Source organism: Aspergillus foveolatus, assembly GCF_047715535.1.
Source record: "Aspergillus foveolatus strain CBS 279.81 unplaced genomic scaffold BDW70scaffold_28, whole genome shotgun sequence".
Taxonomy (NCBI): Eukaryota; Fungi; Ascomycota; class Eurotiomycetes; order Eurotiales; family Aspergillaceae; genus Aspergillus; species Aspergillus foveolatus.
Genome location: NW_027396092.1, coordinates 106,782 through 124,202, shown reverse-complemented (window position 1 = coordinate 124,202; position 17,421 = coordinate 106,782). Strand labels below are relative to the sequence as shown.

The following is a 17,421-nucleotide window of genomic DNA, read 5'->3' as shown; positions in this document are numbered from 1 at the left end:
ACATCACTGGTCTGGTCACCTCCACTCATTTGCAATACAGTTGAATTTAAATTGATCGCTTCTACATTGTTCGTCTTTGATTCGGTTCTAGTTGTGTCCGTACTATGGAATTGTCTGGTTTAAGCCTCGCTTGACCAGGGTTATCTTAGTGGTATGCATAAGATTATATATTGTGATTCAAATGGGCGTCTTCGTAGACCTCGATGCAGCTTGGAGTTGCGCTAGGCTTATCTAACCTTGAACACAATCCAGTTAGAAATGGACTGTACCTCGCTCCTATCAAGCAAGGCAATTGAGCGCTCATGGTAACAAAGTAAGCCCAACCTCGAGCTACGGCAACAATTCAAAAGGAAAGAACTAGACCCAAGACTGCACCTTCCATAATTGGGCTAGCGCGGTTATGTTGTATTTGCCCCGCATTTCCGCTTTTAGCCGCGCGCTTCAACTTTTTCTTTACCGCCCGAAATTGTCTTGATGAGTCTTCGCGTGCATTTCGGAGATGCAGTCAATTAATTATTGACTGATATCGAATTTGCCACTGCGCATAACCCCGACTTATCCTAGGTTGCTGCCCGTGGCTCGTCAGGCCCAGGTTGTTATCCCTCATTCCTTCCTTGCCGCATACAGGCTTCATCTTTCTATTCCATCGAAATGCCTCCCAAAGCCGCTTCCCGACGAGGTGCGTCATCAGCGCCTGCACGAAACACCGATGGCAGTGGCTCAGAGGCTAGCGCCACCCCTAATACCTCCGCAAGTCCTGCGCCAGCATCTACAACGCCTACACCAGGCACTACAGCACGAGCACCGGTGCAACGTCTACAGTCCCTCAAGAAACGCACACCAACAGGGAGCATTGGGCCCGGACCTGGTCCTTCCAGTATAGGACATGGTACGGGCGAGCCTTCGAAACCGACATTGAAGTACAAACCACGCGCAGTGGGGCGGCGCAGCAAAGAAGAACGAGAGGCTATTGAGAAGCTTGAAGCCGAGCGGCATGCTGAGCGGTTGGCAGAGGCTGCAGCAATCCAGCGCGGAAAGGCGAGCCTCACAGCGCGGGGACGGGCGGGATTCTCTGGACGTGGACGTGGCGGCCCGATGGGAATGGCTGGTGCGGCCGGGCCATTGGGCTCTGGATTTGCTGGGCGAAGGGGCCGTGGTGGTTCGAGGTTTGGAGGTGGGGATTCTAGGGCAACGTCCATGTCACGGAGGAGCAAGTCGATGACGGCGGGCCCTGGGGGTGGTTCTGCCTCGTCCGACGAAAGCGACGGAGAGATAAGGGTCAGTATCGACAGGATCAATTTGGAAAGCGACGCCGATGACGACGATGTCGATGCGCTACTGGAGAAGAAGAAGAGGCAGCGGAAGGGAAAGATTGCTCTTGGGAGTGTAAGGGAGGCAGGCCTACGCCCGATTCGCGTTGAGAGACATGAGCACGAGGAACGGGTGGTCAGCGTGAATATGGAGTCTAGTACAGCCAAGTCCGCTGAACTCCGACAGCAGGCGAAGGAGAAAGCCAAGGATGATGCGCTGTTTGTGCAGGATGACGATGAGACTCCTACGGAGGAACCTCAGGTGAAACAGGAGCCTACGGACAATGACCAGGCAATGGCCGATGTCCCACATGCAGACGAGCCTGTTACGACGGATGACGGACTATTACCTGCACCGAAGGTGAAGGTGCGACGGAAGCTGGGCTCAAGGGAACCATCTGTGCCTGTAGTAAAGGACCCGAAGAGCTTGCTGCGGACGAAGGAGGATATTGAAGAATACGATCGACATGCAGAAGATCTTGAACTTATTAAGGATCTATTCACAAAGGAGCCTCCTGCCACACCAGCCGAAGCTACGGAAGGCGTCGAGCCTGCAGAGGGTGCTGAAACTACGACTGATGACCAAGAGAAGGAAAAGAAAGGGGATGCTGAAGACGGGGAAGAAGAGCCCCAGGACGATAAACTCACCGGCCAGCTCTTCCTGATGCAGTTCCCCCCCATCACACCGAATCTCATTGAACCCAACGCGGATGGGACACTTCCTGACAGCGAAGTTACGATGATACCCGATCCCGCTGCGTCTCAAGGCGTGGGGCGGAACGGGGTAACCAGTGAAGGGCAAGGGGAAAACCCTGCCTTCAAGCGCGAGGATGATGTCGAAATACTCGACGGACAGGATGAGACTATTACGACAACTACGCAATCCAAGGTTGTCACGGCAGCGGACTGGCAGCTTAAGGCCGGACAAGCCGGTAAGCTCAATGTGCACGCTTCCGGCCGGGTGACCATGGACTGGGGCGGGATCAGCTTCGAACTGGACCGCGCAACGGCAGTTGATTTTCTGCAGGAAGCGCTGATTGTGTCAACGCCGCCGAATGTGACGGAGGAGATGCCTGACGATGAGCACAAGGTCTGGGCTATGGGACAGCTAAGCGGCAAGTTTACTGTGACCCCAGACTGGAGCAAGATACTGTGATGCCGGTCAAGTACTTTGTACCCCGCTGGATGGGATGTTCAAGTAGGTTAAATGTAATGTCGTCATAAATGAAAATATAGAAGACTACGTACTACGCAAATGAAGCAGCCTTGATGCTCTGCTATAATCATAAGCATTATACATCCTTGTTTTTAATATTTATAGTGAGCCCTGTTTGATTGGTGCTGATTGCGTCACACAGGATGGGGCGCCCTGTGCCGCCCCATGGTTATTGGTTGAGATCAACTGCCAAGATTCAGCCGGCGCTGTCTCGTTGGTCGACAAGCTTCGGACGGTTGCACGAGACAGCGATCGGCCCACGCTAGCCTCGCAATCGACGGATATCCAATCAACAGCTGTGCATTGCAGGTACCAACCCACTATGGGACCCAGGGACCAAGGGACTTTTCCTGCCCCTTTGCCTTGGCCTTCTCCATCCCAATTTCCACCTCCAGCTGCACTTGTGCAGTTTACTCTCCCTTGCAGAAGCTGAACGTGTTGGATCTTCTCATGCAGCTCACGCTATTTTCCTGCGCCTAACGCATGTTGCTGTTGGCCTTTGTCTCAACACTGTGATTGTTGAGTTGGCGCGTCAGTGGTTCGACCGTTCGACTTGCCGCTCTAGTCGCTGGATAGCTGTTTTCTCAGGAGACTGGAGAGGTTGACCTGCCACTCGTTTCAACCGGGTCTCGCCCTCGCCCTCGCCGACTCCGCTCAGCACACGGCTCATTATTATTTTTATTATTTATCTCTCGAGCCGCCCTAGATCGCGCGATTGGAGCCCTCTTAAGTGTGCGGCAATAATCAACGAGCCATTCCAACCCCTATTAATGTTCCCGCAATACGCATAGTCAAGGTCGACTCAACCTCCACCCATCGCCTATTTACTATCACGATGAAGCCCTCCACACTTCTTTTCTGCCTCGCCCCCACGGCTGCCCTCGTTGCGGCGGAACCTGTGCCGCACGCCGTCGCTCCAAGCCCATCACTACAGAACGGCTCCCCGTCAAGACCTCTATCGGACGTGCAAACGACCCCCGAAGACGTACCGCAGATCCGGTCAGAAACGCAGCAGATGCTCCACCTACAAGTTGCGGATACACAAGTAAAAGGAGACACGATAGCCATCCCTCTTCTCAGAAGGACGGCTCTTTCGCTACGGACACGGAGATCGTCGACCGAGTTGACCAAGCGGAGCGAAGGCACACTGGGACAGACACCGTGGATTGGAATGGCCATTGGGCTGACCTGCACAACCATGGCAGCCGTGATGCTGGGGTAATCCCCGCGTTCTGGACCGGATTCGACGACCAACGACTCCCTCTTCTTCTCTTTCCTTTCGACAAGCCATCGAGTGCATCTGCATCTGGAGTTATGCATTGCTATCGCTTCCTTTTTTTGATTCTTCGTTCCCGGGGACACCGCGATTTTTTGGTCTTCTTCTCTTTGCTGCATGAGCGTCTTGCATCCAGCGCGCATTTATCAGCCAGTTACATACGACTACGCTAATACTGGGAGGCTTTCATGATTTTCTCGTTTCGCTTCGTTTCTGCAGACCTTCCCCTGCAGTGTTAATGCTTGCATACATACCTACCTGCCAAGTTGCTACCTACCAATACCCAAAGGCCGTGTATAGAAGGATTGCTGACGGTTTTTTTGTACGTGTAAATGATATCACTGGCTTGACTCAGTGTACGAACACTTGAAATATAAATATTCCAGACATTCAGTTGATTCTCAAACCTGTTCGAGGTATTCTCTCACTGCAGCTTTCAGCAGCGTAAGCCCGCGTACGTCTCTACACAGATGTCATGGCCTGCTGGGCATGACGAAAGCCCATCCCCATCTCCGCGCGAAGGATTCTCTTGCATACTTAGTTATGGTCCTAAGTATAGAGTACGTCTACTTCGACCCCAACCCATATTCCACCAATCCGCGGACCCAGCCTACCAAATCTTGGATTCAAGATAACCCTGCCGACACCTCTCGTTGTCTTTTGAGCATTTACAAGATTTGGCGCGGCTCAGAGTACCTTCGTGAGCAGGGAGCAGAGACTCGCTCGCATGCAGTGGCCAGTAAGAACGTGTACCCGACTGGCTGGTGACACCACGAGGTACGAGGCCAGAGTACAGCCTCACCTCACTGCCTCAGCGACCCAGTGACATGACTTGGGATGGGGCAACAGCAAGACGTTAATTTGAGGCTTGTACTTAGATTGTCTAATAAATTGTTAGTCTCCTTCGAGTATTTTCTATTCTTCGATTTCTCTGGATAGAAAGGGAACTTGCTATACCACTACACACGCTAGTCAGTCAATTTTTTGTTTTTCTTCACTGAATAGCCAGTCCATGATAAAATCTACTTCGGAATTAACTATCCTCTCCTCTCGCCTCACCTCATCTTCCATCAGACAAGCGCCCAGCTCATTCCGACCTGCAAGCTCAGCAGAAGCCGATAAAGAAAGCCTTCAACGATCTCGCGATAGAATGTCCACAAGCACAAACACAATCATCAACGCGCACAACAATATTCCCCCCGAGATCCCCTCGTCCTCCGTCCCCATTGCTCGCGAGCTCGGTATCCTCTTTGGCTTCCTTCTCGCTTCGCTGGTGATCATGGGGGTTTACGCTGTTATATGGAGGGGTGCGTGATCTCTCGCTTTACCTAACTTCTAGTCTTTGTTCCTTGCGTGCGCTTGACTTGAGTTGTTTTTCATAAGGCTCTATCTCGAACCTCCAGTCTAACATGCGCTATGAACGGACAATAGGTATCGAACGCGCCGAGGAAGAGAAAGATCGGGTACGGAGGGAGCGCCTTGTTGCGCAGGGAGTACATCATGGGCGCGGCGGAATCCACGAGAAGATGTTTAATCAGGATGTTTTAATCGGGAGGCCGGAAGGGCTGCGGTCTGACGGTGTTCATAGGACTGGGGATGGAGATGAAAGGGCCAGAAGAAACGGTGCCGGGGGTATCGGTGGGGGCAGGACGAGGAGCATGTCGAATCAGTTGGCGATATAGGGACGGCGTGGATCGGTTTGTTTATTGTATTTATAAAGGTTCAACTAGGTGACTTTTCTTATGCTGGGGTTCAGTTGGACTATGGAGTTGGTTGGGTGGTTTATTTGAACCGTGCCACTGGATCGGTTTGGTTATACAAACTCTCGGGGGATTACACATATAACAACTGTATTTTCTATGGATGCTTTCAACGGTAGGACATCAGCAAGCAGAAACTAGGTTTTTGTGGCAACCTTGACTACTTCCCAATGGCAACAAACAATCGATCCCCAATATCCCCCAATCCAGGCACAATCATCCCCCGCTCGTTACACCGTTCATCCACAGCGCCTATCCATACCTCCACGCCCTCAGGCCAGCATTCAGCCGCGCGCTTGACACCATCCTCGGAACCAAGCACACTCAGCATAACAACCCGCTGCACGCCCCACTCGCGGAGAAGCTGGATGGCTGCCTCGGCCGTGCCGCCTGTTGCAATGATGGGATCGAGTAGAATAGCGACCGAGGCCGCAGCTGTGTTGACGGCGTTGGGGCTTGGTCCGGACGAAGAAGACGATTGCTCGGGACGGTTGTAGGGGAGGTTGTTGTAGTACTCGACGGGCTGGAGGGAGAAGCGCTCGCGGAAGAGGCCGAGGTGGTAGATTGGGACGGGAGACGGTAGGAGATCATTTATCGCTGTAGCACACTGATTAGTTACCTAGCCAGCCGGTATCAATCGAATCGGTCGTCTACCGTCAATCATGCCCAGTCCTGAACGTAGGATTGGTACCAGTGCAATGTTTGCGGGGTCGATTGTCTTCGTCTCGTACTCGATACCTAACGGGGTGAAATCCTGCTACTGTTAGAGCTGTCTAATCTATTGGGCTGATTTCCGGAATGTATGTGCGTACAGTCTTTCCCGTGCCCGCAGCCTTCCAGCTAGCAAAGGCCTCCACACCCAGAATCGTCGCGATTTCATTGACCAGGCTGCGTGTCTCGCGGGTTGTGGTTGACGAGGACCGCAGCTGAGAGACTTTGGCTTGCAAAAGAGGGTGAGTGGAGATGTGGATGTTAGAAGGCAGCGTCATCGTGGAAGAATAGTAGAGGGGATCAGATGGTGGACCTAGGGAGGACTCGAGAATGGCGGTGATGGTGATTGTGAGTGAGATAAATGAGGGGCATGTAGTAGACGAGATTGTATGCAGGAGGAAGAGGAGGTGGTCAGTCACCTGCTCGCCGGCTGCTTTCTTTAAAAATGCGCCCTTGCGGCCTCCTCCGGCCTCATCGACGATCCTATCTCCTCCATACTCCCCCGGCGTCTCCAACTCTTATCTCGCTGTCACCCTGATACTGATAACCTGATAAGCAGCAGCGCAATGACAACGGCTCCATTCCCCTGTGACCCACTCGACGGCTTTAGTCATGAGGCTACTTGACCGCCGCAGCCTTTTCTTCCCCTCATGATCTCCCCACCATAAACAAAAGCAGACAGCACCGCGCAGCACCATTAGCGGCCCCAGGGGCAGTCGCGATGTCCTCTGCCTCGGACTTTGCGTCCGACAACCCTTGTCTCAGCGACATCGTGGAGACTCGCCTGCCCGAGACGCAGGCACCCCCTCCGACGACCGAATCGGCTCCGCAGCGACAGTCTTTAAATGGCCATTTTACAAACGAGCTGGAGTCTGAGGATCAAGAACCAAATCTAGAGCGAGAGAATGATATCCCTGGGCCCGAGCCTGAATATGAACTCCCACAGGAACAAAAATGGCTCTCCACCGCCACAACCCTCTATACCTTATCCTACCTCATCTTCTTCTCCATATTCGGCACCCTTGCCCGCCTCGGTGTCCAGGCACTGACATTCTATCCCGGCTCGCCGGTTGTAACAGGCTTGCTATGGGCCAATGTCGGCGGATCCTTACTGATGGGCTTCTTCCTCGAGGACAAGAACATCTTTCGCGAAGAATGGGGCAAGCCCAGCACGAACTCCAACAGCATCTCCAAAGCCGAAGAATCCAAGCGCCATACATCCGTCAAAAAGACCATTCCCCTCTACATCGGCCTCACCACCGGCTTTTGCGGCTCCTTCACCTCCTTCTCCTCTTTCATTCGCGATGTCTTCGTCGCCCTCTCCAACGACCTCTTTTCCCCGGACCTCTCAGAGACCAGTCCCACCTCCCGCAACGGCGGCTACAGCTTCATGGCCCTGGTTGCCGTAATCCTAATTACTGTCTCACTCAGCCTGTCCGCCCTGATAGCCGGCTCGCACCTCGCCCTCGCCCTCAACCAGCTGCCAATCCCACACACTCTCCCCCTCCGCCTAACTCGCCGCGTCATCGATCCCCTCTTCGCCATCTTAGGGCTAGGCAGCTGGCTCGGCGCAGTGTTCCTCGCGATATTTCCCCCAACCGGGCATAAAGCCTGGCGCGGCGAGGCGCTTTTCGCAATCGTCTTCGCGCCCCTCGGTACCCTCCTCCGCTTCTATGTTTCGCTGTGGCTAAACGCGCGCATTCCTTCGTTTCCACTAGGGACCTTCGCAGTGAATATCGTTGGAACAATCATTTTAGCCATGTGTTATGACTTGCAGCGCGTGGAGGTTGGCGCGAGCGTGCTGGTGAGTTGTCAGGTGTTGCAGGGTGTAATGGATGGGTTTTGCGGATGCGCGACAACAGTGAGTACATGGGTAGCGGAGCTGAATGGGCTGAAGAAGCGGATAGATGCGTATATTTACGGTGTAGTGAGTGTAGGTGTTGCGCTGGGATTTTTGGTTGTCATCACGGGGTCTCTGAGGTGGACTGTTGGCTTTATTGAGCCTGTCTGTGGATAACCAATTGCGTAGTATATACAGCCAGCTAGCTCTTGCATCTAATTGTTCATGGTAGGTCGAATCCAATTCACACCCTACTCGGTACAGAGGATGGTTTATTTTGAGTATGTCTCTACTGTCCTGGCGTGTATAGCTGAAGCTGAGTTCGTTATGTACTGCTACAACCACGTCTTATAACTACAACTTACGACATTGAGCTACAGAACGCCACTAAGTAGAAATCGAACCAGTATCCCCGCCAAACCAACTTGTATTTTGTGTTCAAATTACTTATAGTACAGGGTACTACAACGCGAGCATGGCATGTGCAACTTCAAATCAAAGGTCAAAATATAGTCAAAATGAGATCAAGTTCTTTAAACAAATGGAAACGAGAACAGAACAATGACATACAGAGCAATGCAGTGCGGAACTGAGAGACAACAACAAACAAACTGCTGAGAGGAGAAACTCGAAACTGGAGAGACTAAAATATCAACGTAACAGGCGGGGATATGGCATAGACGCATAACATCAGAACGATTCTAACAGACATTAAACAAAATGATCCAAATATCAAATGGGCTGAAATAAAAGTTATCCAGAAAAGGTGAAAGAGGGAAGCGAAAAATCAATATATGACAAGAAAAGGTAAAGGTATCAATGTCAAGGCGGAGCTCGACTGGCAATGGATTCAAAAACCTGGCGCGCACAAGAGGGTATGGTAAACCTCCAGAATTAGTGTAGAAGGTGATCAAAAAGAAAAGAACTCCATCATGTGCGAGAAAAGAACACACAGGACCAGCCGGTGTTGGAATGTTGCCAAGAAGGAACAGCCCACGAAAACATGAAAATCACACCGGACTCCCGTGGGCTCTTGCAAAAACCATTAAGAGCAAAATGCAGAAACGTCAATGAGATAGTCGGGAAACACCAGCAGAAAGCATTATGCGGCGGTCCAGGTCATAGCATCCCAGAATAAACAAATTCGCCGCCTACCTTCTTGCATTCGTTCCCCGACCCAAGATTTCCGAGATTGCAAACCCAAACATGCGTAACGACAAACAGTAATGAGAGGACTGGGTGGAACTGCTTTGTCTGCAGCACCCAAAGTGTTGAAACGAGCGACGGATTAAATCAGTGAGAGTTCACAACCTTTATGAGATGCTGGTGAGCTAGTATGCGGTGCCCACACTCGCAAGCGACTTCGTTGGCACAGCATGGATTGGTTGGTCTTTGGCAACTCGTAGAGAGTCCTCATAGCCAACCAAAGCCTGGGAGTGGAGTTTGAATGACTCGCCCATAAGCTTGGTAATTCTGTAGCGAGTTAGTCATGGACTTTAGAAATTTGAATGTCAACTTACCCCCAAACCACCACACCGTCTAGGATGTTACCCCATACACGGGCAACGGTGGAGCTGAGTTTACCACACGAGTCGACAGCATCGTCGTCAAACAAATTCCGGACCTTGTTGTAAATGGCCATTTCTGCCTCGGAGGCAGGCTCCTCGTCATGTTCCAGGCGATAAAGCCAGAGGCTGAGAATTACCATCAGATCCAGCCCGCAGAGCGGGTGTTCGACACTCCAGTTGGTGGCCGAAGTTTTGGCAACCCAGTTAATTCCTTGGATGGCGGCAATCTCAATGCACTCAAAGCACGACTGAATAACCTTGTTCATCTCTTGCGATCGCTTGACCTTCTCGCGGGCGACGGTCATCGCAGCCGCAACTTCGTAGGAAGAGTGATAGCGCAGAGCTTCCTGGATGGACTTCAGGTCAACCTCAAGGCGGGCACGAGTGTTGCGGTAAACAGCCATCGAGTTAAAGATGAGTGGATGTCCGTTCTGAGGAGTGCTGAGAGGAACAACAATTGTTTCCGGCTCGCAAACCTCCAGCGAGTTCTCCCAGGTCTCCAGTGCGAGGCGGAGCTTGTATTCCGTGACCACATCCTGAAGAGCTTCGAAACTTCTCTTGTGGTTCCACACCTGCAGAAACAGGGCGTTGATGAGAACCCGGGTTGCGAACGCGCTGTACCGGGTTTGATCGCCTTGAAAGAGGCAGTCATGGGCCTCGCGAACAGTCATTGTCGTAGATGAGGCCAAGTTTCGGCGCCATGCCTCATCATCATTGACGTCTAAATTCCACATGGATTCAGACGAGGGCAGCTCCAGGTTATCAAATTCATCAAAGCTCATTGCGGGAGTGTGGTTGAAGGTCAAGGTAAGCATGCCGAAGAAAATGTAAACAGCGTAGTAAGTACGGCGGCAAGATTCATCCTCAATCCACTCCTCCCTGGTTGGTTGCCGTCCTTCACGAGCTTCAGTGCGGAGCTTGAGCTGGTATCGGTTCCCGGCGACCATCTATAAAAAAAATGTAAGCAGGCTATATAGAAGGAATCAAAAGTTTGACTTACATTGGCAAGAAGACTCTTGATTGAGCAAGTCCATTCCAGACCCTTCGGGTCACCACTCCAGCTCTCGAAGATCATGTTCAACAGGGTGCTCTGCATCGCCCACAAAGGACACTTTCTCGAGTCAAAGTTGTCCTTGTGCTGAAGGAACTGGTTGACAAGCATTTTGGAACCAACATGAAGCATGAATGCATGCTGCCGCTCGAATGTGTAAAGAGCTCCAATGGAGAGGACGGCTAGCAACAGAGGCGATGAGGCCGTAGTGGGTTTGAACGACTCCTGATGCAAGAAGGGAAGGTGGTGATGATACAAGTTGAAATAGGTAGTTAAATACTTGTTCAAAGCGGCTGTCGTAGGGAGTTGGAACGACTCAGGAAGCACACCAAGCGAGTCGGCTAGACGAATGCGCTCCACGATCTGGTTGCGCTCTAGATCGTTGGCAACTTGAGGTGCCTTGGGCAGCGTCAGAGCCTGGCTGGGACCCGGGGATCGCCGGTAGTTAACGGGGCTGACAGGCCCAGTCATTGATGGGTACGGAGACAACGCGTTCGGTGTGGAATTGCCTGAAACTGGCAAAGAGTTGACCAGCGAGTGCAGCGACGGCGCCATCGAGTCGGTCACATGACGGTCCATGAGTCCGTGAGACTCTGAAGCAGCATCCTGGGATACAAACGGAGACAGGTGATGTTTCGATTCGGTCGGCGAAACCAACGAATCCCACGGCATTTGCGGCAATGTCGCATTGCCGGATAGATACGAAACAGGTGGCTCGAGGAGCGAACCGCGTCCAGGGGAGAAAGAACGGTCGGATTCGGCACGATCGTGAACCTGGCCGGTGGCAGCTGCTGCAGCCTTATGTTGGAAATCTGTCATCAACATGGCTGCTGTTTCAAGGTCGACCATACCATCGCTGCTTGCCTCGATTTGTTCCAGAGTGGTAGGATCAATTGTGACAGAAGGCTTGGAAGGGGCTGGAGAAGAAGCCTTGCGGACGCCCCCTCCACGGCGACGGCCCTCGGAGACGAGGGGAACGCCGCCGTCTTTGGCATGGACAGTGCGGTCATGTCGAAGCAAAAGGTCTCTGCGAACAAATGTGCTCCTACACTTCAAACACTTGAACGGGCGTTCTTTCGTGTCTAATTACGGAGAGTTAGCACAGCGCGTGAGACCGAACCCGAAACGAGATTACGGGCGAAATGCAGGAAAAGGCAGAAGAAACCGAGGGATGGGACTCACGGGATCGTTCATGTCGGCTGCGGTGCTCGCTTCGACTGAAAGCACGATTGCAAAATTGACACTTGTATTTCTTCTCGGGAGCGGTCGTCTTTTTGGCAGGCGAGTTGTTCGCCGTACTTGATGCACTCGGGGCCATTTCTCAAGACGGGATGTGTAGCGACAGTTGGACGACCAGGTTTCTTAGCACAATAACGGCGTCGCGGACAAGCGTGGTATCGTCCCGTTAGTGGCTTCACACCGGTTCTGAAGGCGGGCTGACGATAGGAATTCAAGTTGATGTCTGATCATTCCTTGGGCGCGGCAATACTTCGAAGTGGGATTATTCTTTAGGGTGGAGGTCCAGCCACAGGCGGACGAGGGGAGCAAACGGAGTGTGGCCGCAGACGCGGAAGACAAACAACTCGAAAGAACTGTTGAAGGAGAGATAAAGAGAAGAGAGAAAAGAGGTGTTGAATAGGGAGGGTGGTGGGAAGAGGAGGGGAAGAAGAGAGGAGAGGGAGGAAGAGGAGAGAAGAGAAGAGGGGGGGATATTGAATGGATGAGGAGAAAGTTGACCTGGACTGGCGAGAAGTGGGAGGCCGGGCTGGTCAAAAAGAAGGAAAGGGAGCGAGGGGTGCGAGCAGGGCGCGCGGTCGTGGGCAGAAGAGTCCGGGCGATCGCTGGGTCGTGACAGTGAGGCGGTCTTGGTGGGAGAGGGGCTGTGGCCGGGAAGCACGGAGGGGGCTCTACGCGCACGCACACCCCTCGCTACCACCACGGAGCCAATAGGCGTAGCCTCCGTCATTTCTGACTAACAGCGTGACAACGCTAGGCGTGATTTGGCTAGGTCGCGTGTCCGACGCGGTCACAGATTACGAATAAAATACGCAAGGTAAAGCATCGCAGCCCACCCGAGCCCACATGGATGCTGGGAAGAACCCATCAACCCGGTTCTGCCGATGAACATATCAACTTTCAGTCTCGAGGTCGCGTCGGCTGGCCAAGGTTTCCTTCAATCGGATGCTGTCTCTCAGGGTGCATTCCATCGATCAACTCTCTTTGTGAGTTATCATCAGGTACCTTTATGTACTCTGAATGTAGATAGGTACCAGACATCGCGAACGACAGCTGACTGCCCACAGAAGTCAGGTATGAAACGCATCCCAGGAACAACATACATATTCTGTAGGATCAGATAGAAATACAAAAGAAAAACATGATATATTCGCGGCACTATTGGGACAAGCCTTTCCCTCTTGAGGTTCAAGGTTCCTCAAATCCGTGGCAGCAACGGCTTATTGGGCCACTGCATCCCGATCTTGTCAACACAACATCGATTCTTCAAGCCTCTCTTCTCCTTTTTGACACAGTAGCCGTGATCGATCGGGCGTCGATTAGGGCTGTTTTTCACCTGCTTGGGACCGCGCATCCACTTCTCCAAGCGTATGCGGGCTCCGTTGACTTGTCTCCATAGGGAATCTTATCTATCCCTGTCTAGGGCCACTAGACCCAGGGAATCACACCACAGTGACCACCATACTTTCATTGTTGACTGCTGGCTCTATTAGTAATAGCGTGCCTATCCGAGAGGCATCTGACGACAGTGCGACGCGAAAACCTGGTCGACGGCTGCGGGGCCGAGAACCAAACCAAGTCATGATGACAGCTCCATAGCATGAAGATACAAAGTGCTTAGGTACAGAGCTCAAGGTTACAGACAGAGTACTCCATACAGAGAGGGAAAGTAACAGAGCAGCCACACCCAGTCTCTAAGTTCAGCACAGCCTCTCGAAACCCTTCCAATTTGTTGGCCCCTCGTCAGACCCCGTCAGACCCGATTCAGAGACTCAGACCCCTTTGCCCCTCCAACAAGGATGCGGGCGTGTCGAATGCCACATGATTCGTGTAATTGCTGTAATTGCTCCTTTCATTTCCACCCGCAACAACGAGCCTATGATGTCTCATTCTCAAGTTCTTGGTTTTTCGCGTCTGGATTCTCGATCTTCATTTTTCAGCCCCTTTCTTCTATCGAACATGATCTGACTGAGGCCTTTGAGAAAGGAGACTCATCAGCGCACCTGCAGTGAGACCCCTCCTTCCCCTCCATGTGAGTGTGTCTGGACTGACCTCAGCAACCCCTCCAAGCCCCTCAAGCGGACAGCCCCTCCCGTACCACTATCTCCCGAGATGCAGTACCCTGGGAGGCAGCACTTGTGACCGAGGCCCGCTAAAATCTATGACCACATTTAACCCAGTAACCCGAGCGAGTGGGCCGAACTACCCCGTCAACTGAGCTCAGCAGTTGACGATTACTCCATATGCTTTTATCCCAAACATTCGCTGTTCGCGTTAGGTCTTGAAACAGCTTAATATTTTTAAAGGTTAACAGCGTCTAAAAAGTACCGGTCGCGGCGAACCAACGGTGCTTTTTGCTCAGCTAGTCGGTATCCGCCACTGTGAAATAGGGGCCGCTATACTCCGTCCCGAGCTGACAATAATATGATTGTTCACATCCCACACCCGCGATCGTGACTGATTGAGATAAGCGCACATCAGTCTACTGCTGTCAGTGGCAAACGGGTGAATGAATCTCCCAGTCCCAATTCCTGGTCAGCTGCGAAAGGCACAGCAAGAGATGAACCAGCAGCAATCTACCGCACGACGGGCGCTGCAGTTTGCGCCTTTCGAGAATAATCGGGTCTTCCTCCCTGGACGGAACACCCTGTCCAGTTATTGATTGGGTGCATAAAAATATCCAACATATTACGAGCAAGATCCTTGTATACGTGTTGAAACTTGAGCCACAATCCGGGCGCCTTCTTCATGCCAGAAGCGGTTAGACCACCGAGCAGTGTGGCTGCAGCCTCAGCTCGGAGACGCGCTTTGCTTCCGGGCCCACTATTAGTAGTAATTCCAGGCCCACCAAAGCACTTCAAGTAAAGTCAGATGACGATGCGACTTCCAGTTGTCAACTTGTCAGTGTGTCTGCCCCTCCTTGAGACCGAGTATGCACGTATGACTGGATGCCTCATCGAGTTGACCAGGCTCTTCTCAATTCCGACGTCGTTGAAGATCAAGAGTGTTACTGAAACGAAGGAATTTTAACTCGTATGGAGCACCAGAGGAGAAAACTCAAGGACAAAGTACTTCAAATCCAGGTGGAGTGCATCCACCCGAATATGCCGCTGAATCCACTTGGTCCGATCAACGAGGGTTACTCCAGAAACCAGTTTGCCCTTATTGCTATGATCACATCCGGCGTGCTCAATATTCATTATTGTTTGTGCGCGTCTCAACCCTTACAGTAGTCCGCATGCTCTAAGGAGGATCATCAGTATAGAGCATGCTGCTTTCCAAGTTCTGAGTTCTGACCCTTCCGGATACTGACATCATTGACCGCTTTGATCTGCCCTAGCTATCGAGCATCGAGCATCGACTACCCAGAGCGGTGAAGCCGTGCAAGTCAAGTCTCGACCTCACAGGTCCAGCCTCTTGGAATCGAATCCATCCAGATTCTATTAACCGTGATTGGGATCTTGTTTGTCGATCCACTTCCCGACCATGCAGCGGTCCGGTCCAGCCACTCTCAACATCGCTTTGAGGTAGAAGATAAGACGCCTTTCCAGACGTGCCATCATAAAGAGGATGAGACTTGGACATCAGAGGGAGGGATACACTATTGACTCCATTCACTACCAGCCCATCACTATCGATGGCCTGCAGCCATGCCGCCATGTATAAGTCCGATAGATTGGCGCACGGTGGAAGAAGCGGACAATAGTGCGAAAATCTCCGTGCCCTGCGGTTGCGAATATGCGATCAACAAAGGTACGATGAGTGTACGTACACTTGCACAAAATTTTGTCCGTGACCGATCATTTCCTCTTCCTTCAAGACAGTGTCACCACTGGCCCTTGGCCCTTCTTCTGTGATTCGACGTTATCTCGCGGACGGCGATGTCTTGCTTGAGAAGTTCATTAAGCCTCAGTAGTTCAGACAGGGGTAAGGCCTCATATCTCCAAGTTTGTGGCCTGTAGACTGCAAGTCTGCAACAATCCGTTTTGCTCCTTACTTGGCGTTTTCGCAATTCATGATCTCCAGACGGTCGATCATTCTCAAGGTCCTTGGGTCATTGAATTTTTGAGGGCCAGTGGCATGGATCAAGCGGATGATTCGTGGTTTCATTCCGTCCTTTTGCTTCGGAGCTTGGTCTCCACTGCATACCATTGCAGGATTCAGGAACAGCTTCCCCGAACACTAACGAATGTCGGCAGTTCCAAGGACCAATTCCAAGCACTAACAGACCGTCTTGGCTTCCCTTTGTCGCGGATGAAGCCATCCACGATTCCACAGGTCCACAGCTACTATTATTTCCACAGAGACGGTAAAAACTAAGCGACCGCGACGCGCGATGAGTGCCAGTCCGACCGTCACCGTGTCTTCGTGTGGGGAATGTCTAGAATTCTGTGATGTTGGCAAGGGCTCTTGGACTCTCAAGTCGCCGTGTCGGTGAGGCCTAGGGCGCGTTGGGAGATACAAAGGATCGGTTGTCTCATCAGGAATTGGAGTCGTTTCCTGACCGCTCCTATCCAACAAGAATGAAAAGCGTCTCCAAACCGAAGTGCCCTGGTCACCGATATTTCGAAAGTACAGTATGACAACACGGGATGAAAGAACAAAAAGAATCTCGAAATGATCTCGATTCGAGTTTTTGATCCGAGTTTTCCCGCGGCATGTGCGCCGCCTAGCTGAACGCTTACAGGATTCAGGGACAAGACGCGGGCCAGGTAAACAGTATCAGATGGCCTACAATTTGTATTGACGCGTGATCTTGAAAACTGTGGCATAACTCTCGACATCAATTCTACACTCCTGACTACTGCATATAGAAGACGAAGAGAACGACACTCCTAAACGGACAGAGAGGTAACGCGACTCAGCCCATCCTTGAGGCCCATAATTAGGGCTGGGCTCGAAAGCCGGTTGGGACGCGATTTTCACGGTTTGTGCGCGGGTCTCGCTAGAGGCCTATACTTAACCTAAGTGTGCCTCAAAATTTACGGTCGCGACACGTCTATAGGGCACTCTGTATACACGGAGTAGTGAACTGGCTATCGTTGTTAAGTGACCAGCGCTTTCGAGACTTTTCAGACATTCAGAGCAAACTCGATAAGTTAATACAGACCATGGGCGCTACCCGGCGCTTACTATGTAGGTCCTGGCATCTGAGTCTGTTCCATGGTTCGTTCCCGCCGCAAATGCCAGGAAAACAATAATGCAAACAGGTTCGCTGCCATCAACAACAAACAATGATGCTCCGTTTCTCCGGCATACTCCGTGCTCCTTGTCTTGTTTCTGGGCTCTGGGAGTGCCTTTCATCTCCGAAGTTAATCCTCGCTTCCATTCCAGCCAGTCAGCTTAGAGTGGCAGGAGCCAGGCGGGCCGCGTAATAATAGGGGATGATATCCCGGCTCTCTGGTTCACTAGAACCGCCCAGGCAGCCAAGTTAACATTCGAGAAGCACCCAG

General features: G+C 52.0%; 6 protein-coding genes across 6 annotated transcripts; 3 read left to right on the top strand and 3 right to left on the bottom strand.

Moving 5' to 3' along the window:
- The first annotated feature begins 480 nt into the window (after positions 1-480).
- Positions 481-2,572, top strand: BDW70DRAFT_168505 (putative DNA-directed RNA polymerase III RPC4). Its single transcript, XM_073742483.1, has one exon. It carries the CDS (start codon positions 652-654, stop codon positions 2,464-2,466), a length of 1,815 nt encoding a protein of 604 aa, XP_073595406.1. The 5' UTR covers positions 481-651; the 3' UTR covers positions 2,467-2,572.
- Positions 2,573-3,361: 789 nt separating this feature from the next.
- BDW70DRAFT_150722 (uncharacterized protein) lies at positions 3,362-5,484 on the top strand (the record flags this gene model as incomplete). The annotated part of the gene is made up of 6 exons (XM_073739198.1): positions 3,362-3,744; positions 4,092-4,128; positions 4,197-4,246; positions 4,468-4,551; positions 4,808-5,109; positions 5,234-5,484. 6 exons carry the CDS (start codon positions 3,362-3,364, stop codon positions 5,482-5,484), a joined length of 1,107 nt encoding a protein of 368 aa, XP_073595405.1.
- BDW70DRAFT_58905 (uracil phosphoribosyltransferase) lies at positions 5,420-6,772 on the bottom strand. The gene is made up of 3 exons (XM_073744343.1): positions 6,375-6,772; positions 6,217-6,316; positions 5,420-6,159 (listed from the first exon to the last, which is right to left on the bottom strand). Exons 1-3 carry the CDS (start codon positions 6,549-6,551, stop codon positions 5,723-5,725), a joined length of 714 nt encoding a protein of 237 aa, XP_073595404.1. The 5' UTR covers positions 6,552-6,772; the 3' UTR covers positions 5,420-5,722.
- Positions 6,773-6,788: 16 nt separating this feature from the next.
- BDW70DRAFT_137397 (FluC/FEX family fluoride channel) lies at positions 6,789-8,528 on the top strand. Its single transcript, XM_073737029.1, has one exon. The coding sequence runs from the start codon at positions 6,995-6,997 to the stop codon at positions 8,288-8,290; it is 1,296 nt and encodes a 431-aa protein (XP_073595403.1). The 5' UTR covers positions 6,789-6,994; the 3' UTR covers positions 8,291-8,528.
- A 916-nt stretch (positions 8,529-9,444) lies between these two features.
- On the bottom strand, positions 9,445-12,050 carry BDW70DRAFT_150719 (C2H2-type zinc finger protein; the record flags this gene model as incomplete). The annotated part of the gene is made up of 4 exons (XM_073739197.1): positions 9,445-9,586; positions 9,634-10,628; positions 10,682-11,814; positions 11,915-12,050. 4 exons carry the CDS (start codon positions 12,048-12,050, stop codon positions 9,445-9,447), a joined length of 2,406 nt encoding a protein of 801 aa, XP_073595402.1.
- Positions 12,051-12,233: 183 nt separating this feature from the next.
- Positions 12,234-12,698, bottom strand: BDW70DRAFT_160516 (uncharacterized protein; the record flags this gene model as incomplete). Its single annotated transcript, XM_073740855.1, has 1 exon — positions 12,234-12,698. One exon carries the CDS (start codon positions 12,696-12,698, stop codon positions 12,234-12,236), a length of 465 nt encoding a protein of 154 aa, XP_073595401.1.
- Positions 12,699-17,421: the final 4,723 nt, after the last annotated feature.

What these genes read in the sequence shown, in the direction of transcription:
- BDW70DRAFT_58905 (XM_073744343.1), bottom strand. Translation starts at nt 6,551, where the DNA reads ATGACGCTGCCTTCTAACATCCACATCTCCACTCACCCTCTTTTGCAA. An exon ending in CTGCGGGCACGGGAAAGACT is followed by an intron (nt 6,317 to 6,374) that starts GTACGCACATAC and finishes TAACAGTAGCAG; the next exon opens with GATTTCACCCCGTTAGGTAT. An exon ending in AGGACTGGGCATGATTGACG is followed by an intron (nt 6,160 to 6,216) that starts GTAGACGACCGA and finishes AGTGTGCTACAG; the next exon opens with CGATAAATGATCTCCTACCG.
- BDW70DRAFT_137397 (XM_073737029.1), top strand. Translation starts at nt 6,995, where the DNA reads ATGTCCTCTGCCTCGGACTTTGCGTCCGACAACCCTTGTCTCAGCGAC.
- BDW70DRAFT_168505 (XM_073742483.1), top strand. Translation starts at nt 652, where the DNA reads ATGCCTCCCAAAGCCGCTTCCCGACGAGGTGCGTCATCAGCGCCTGCA.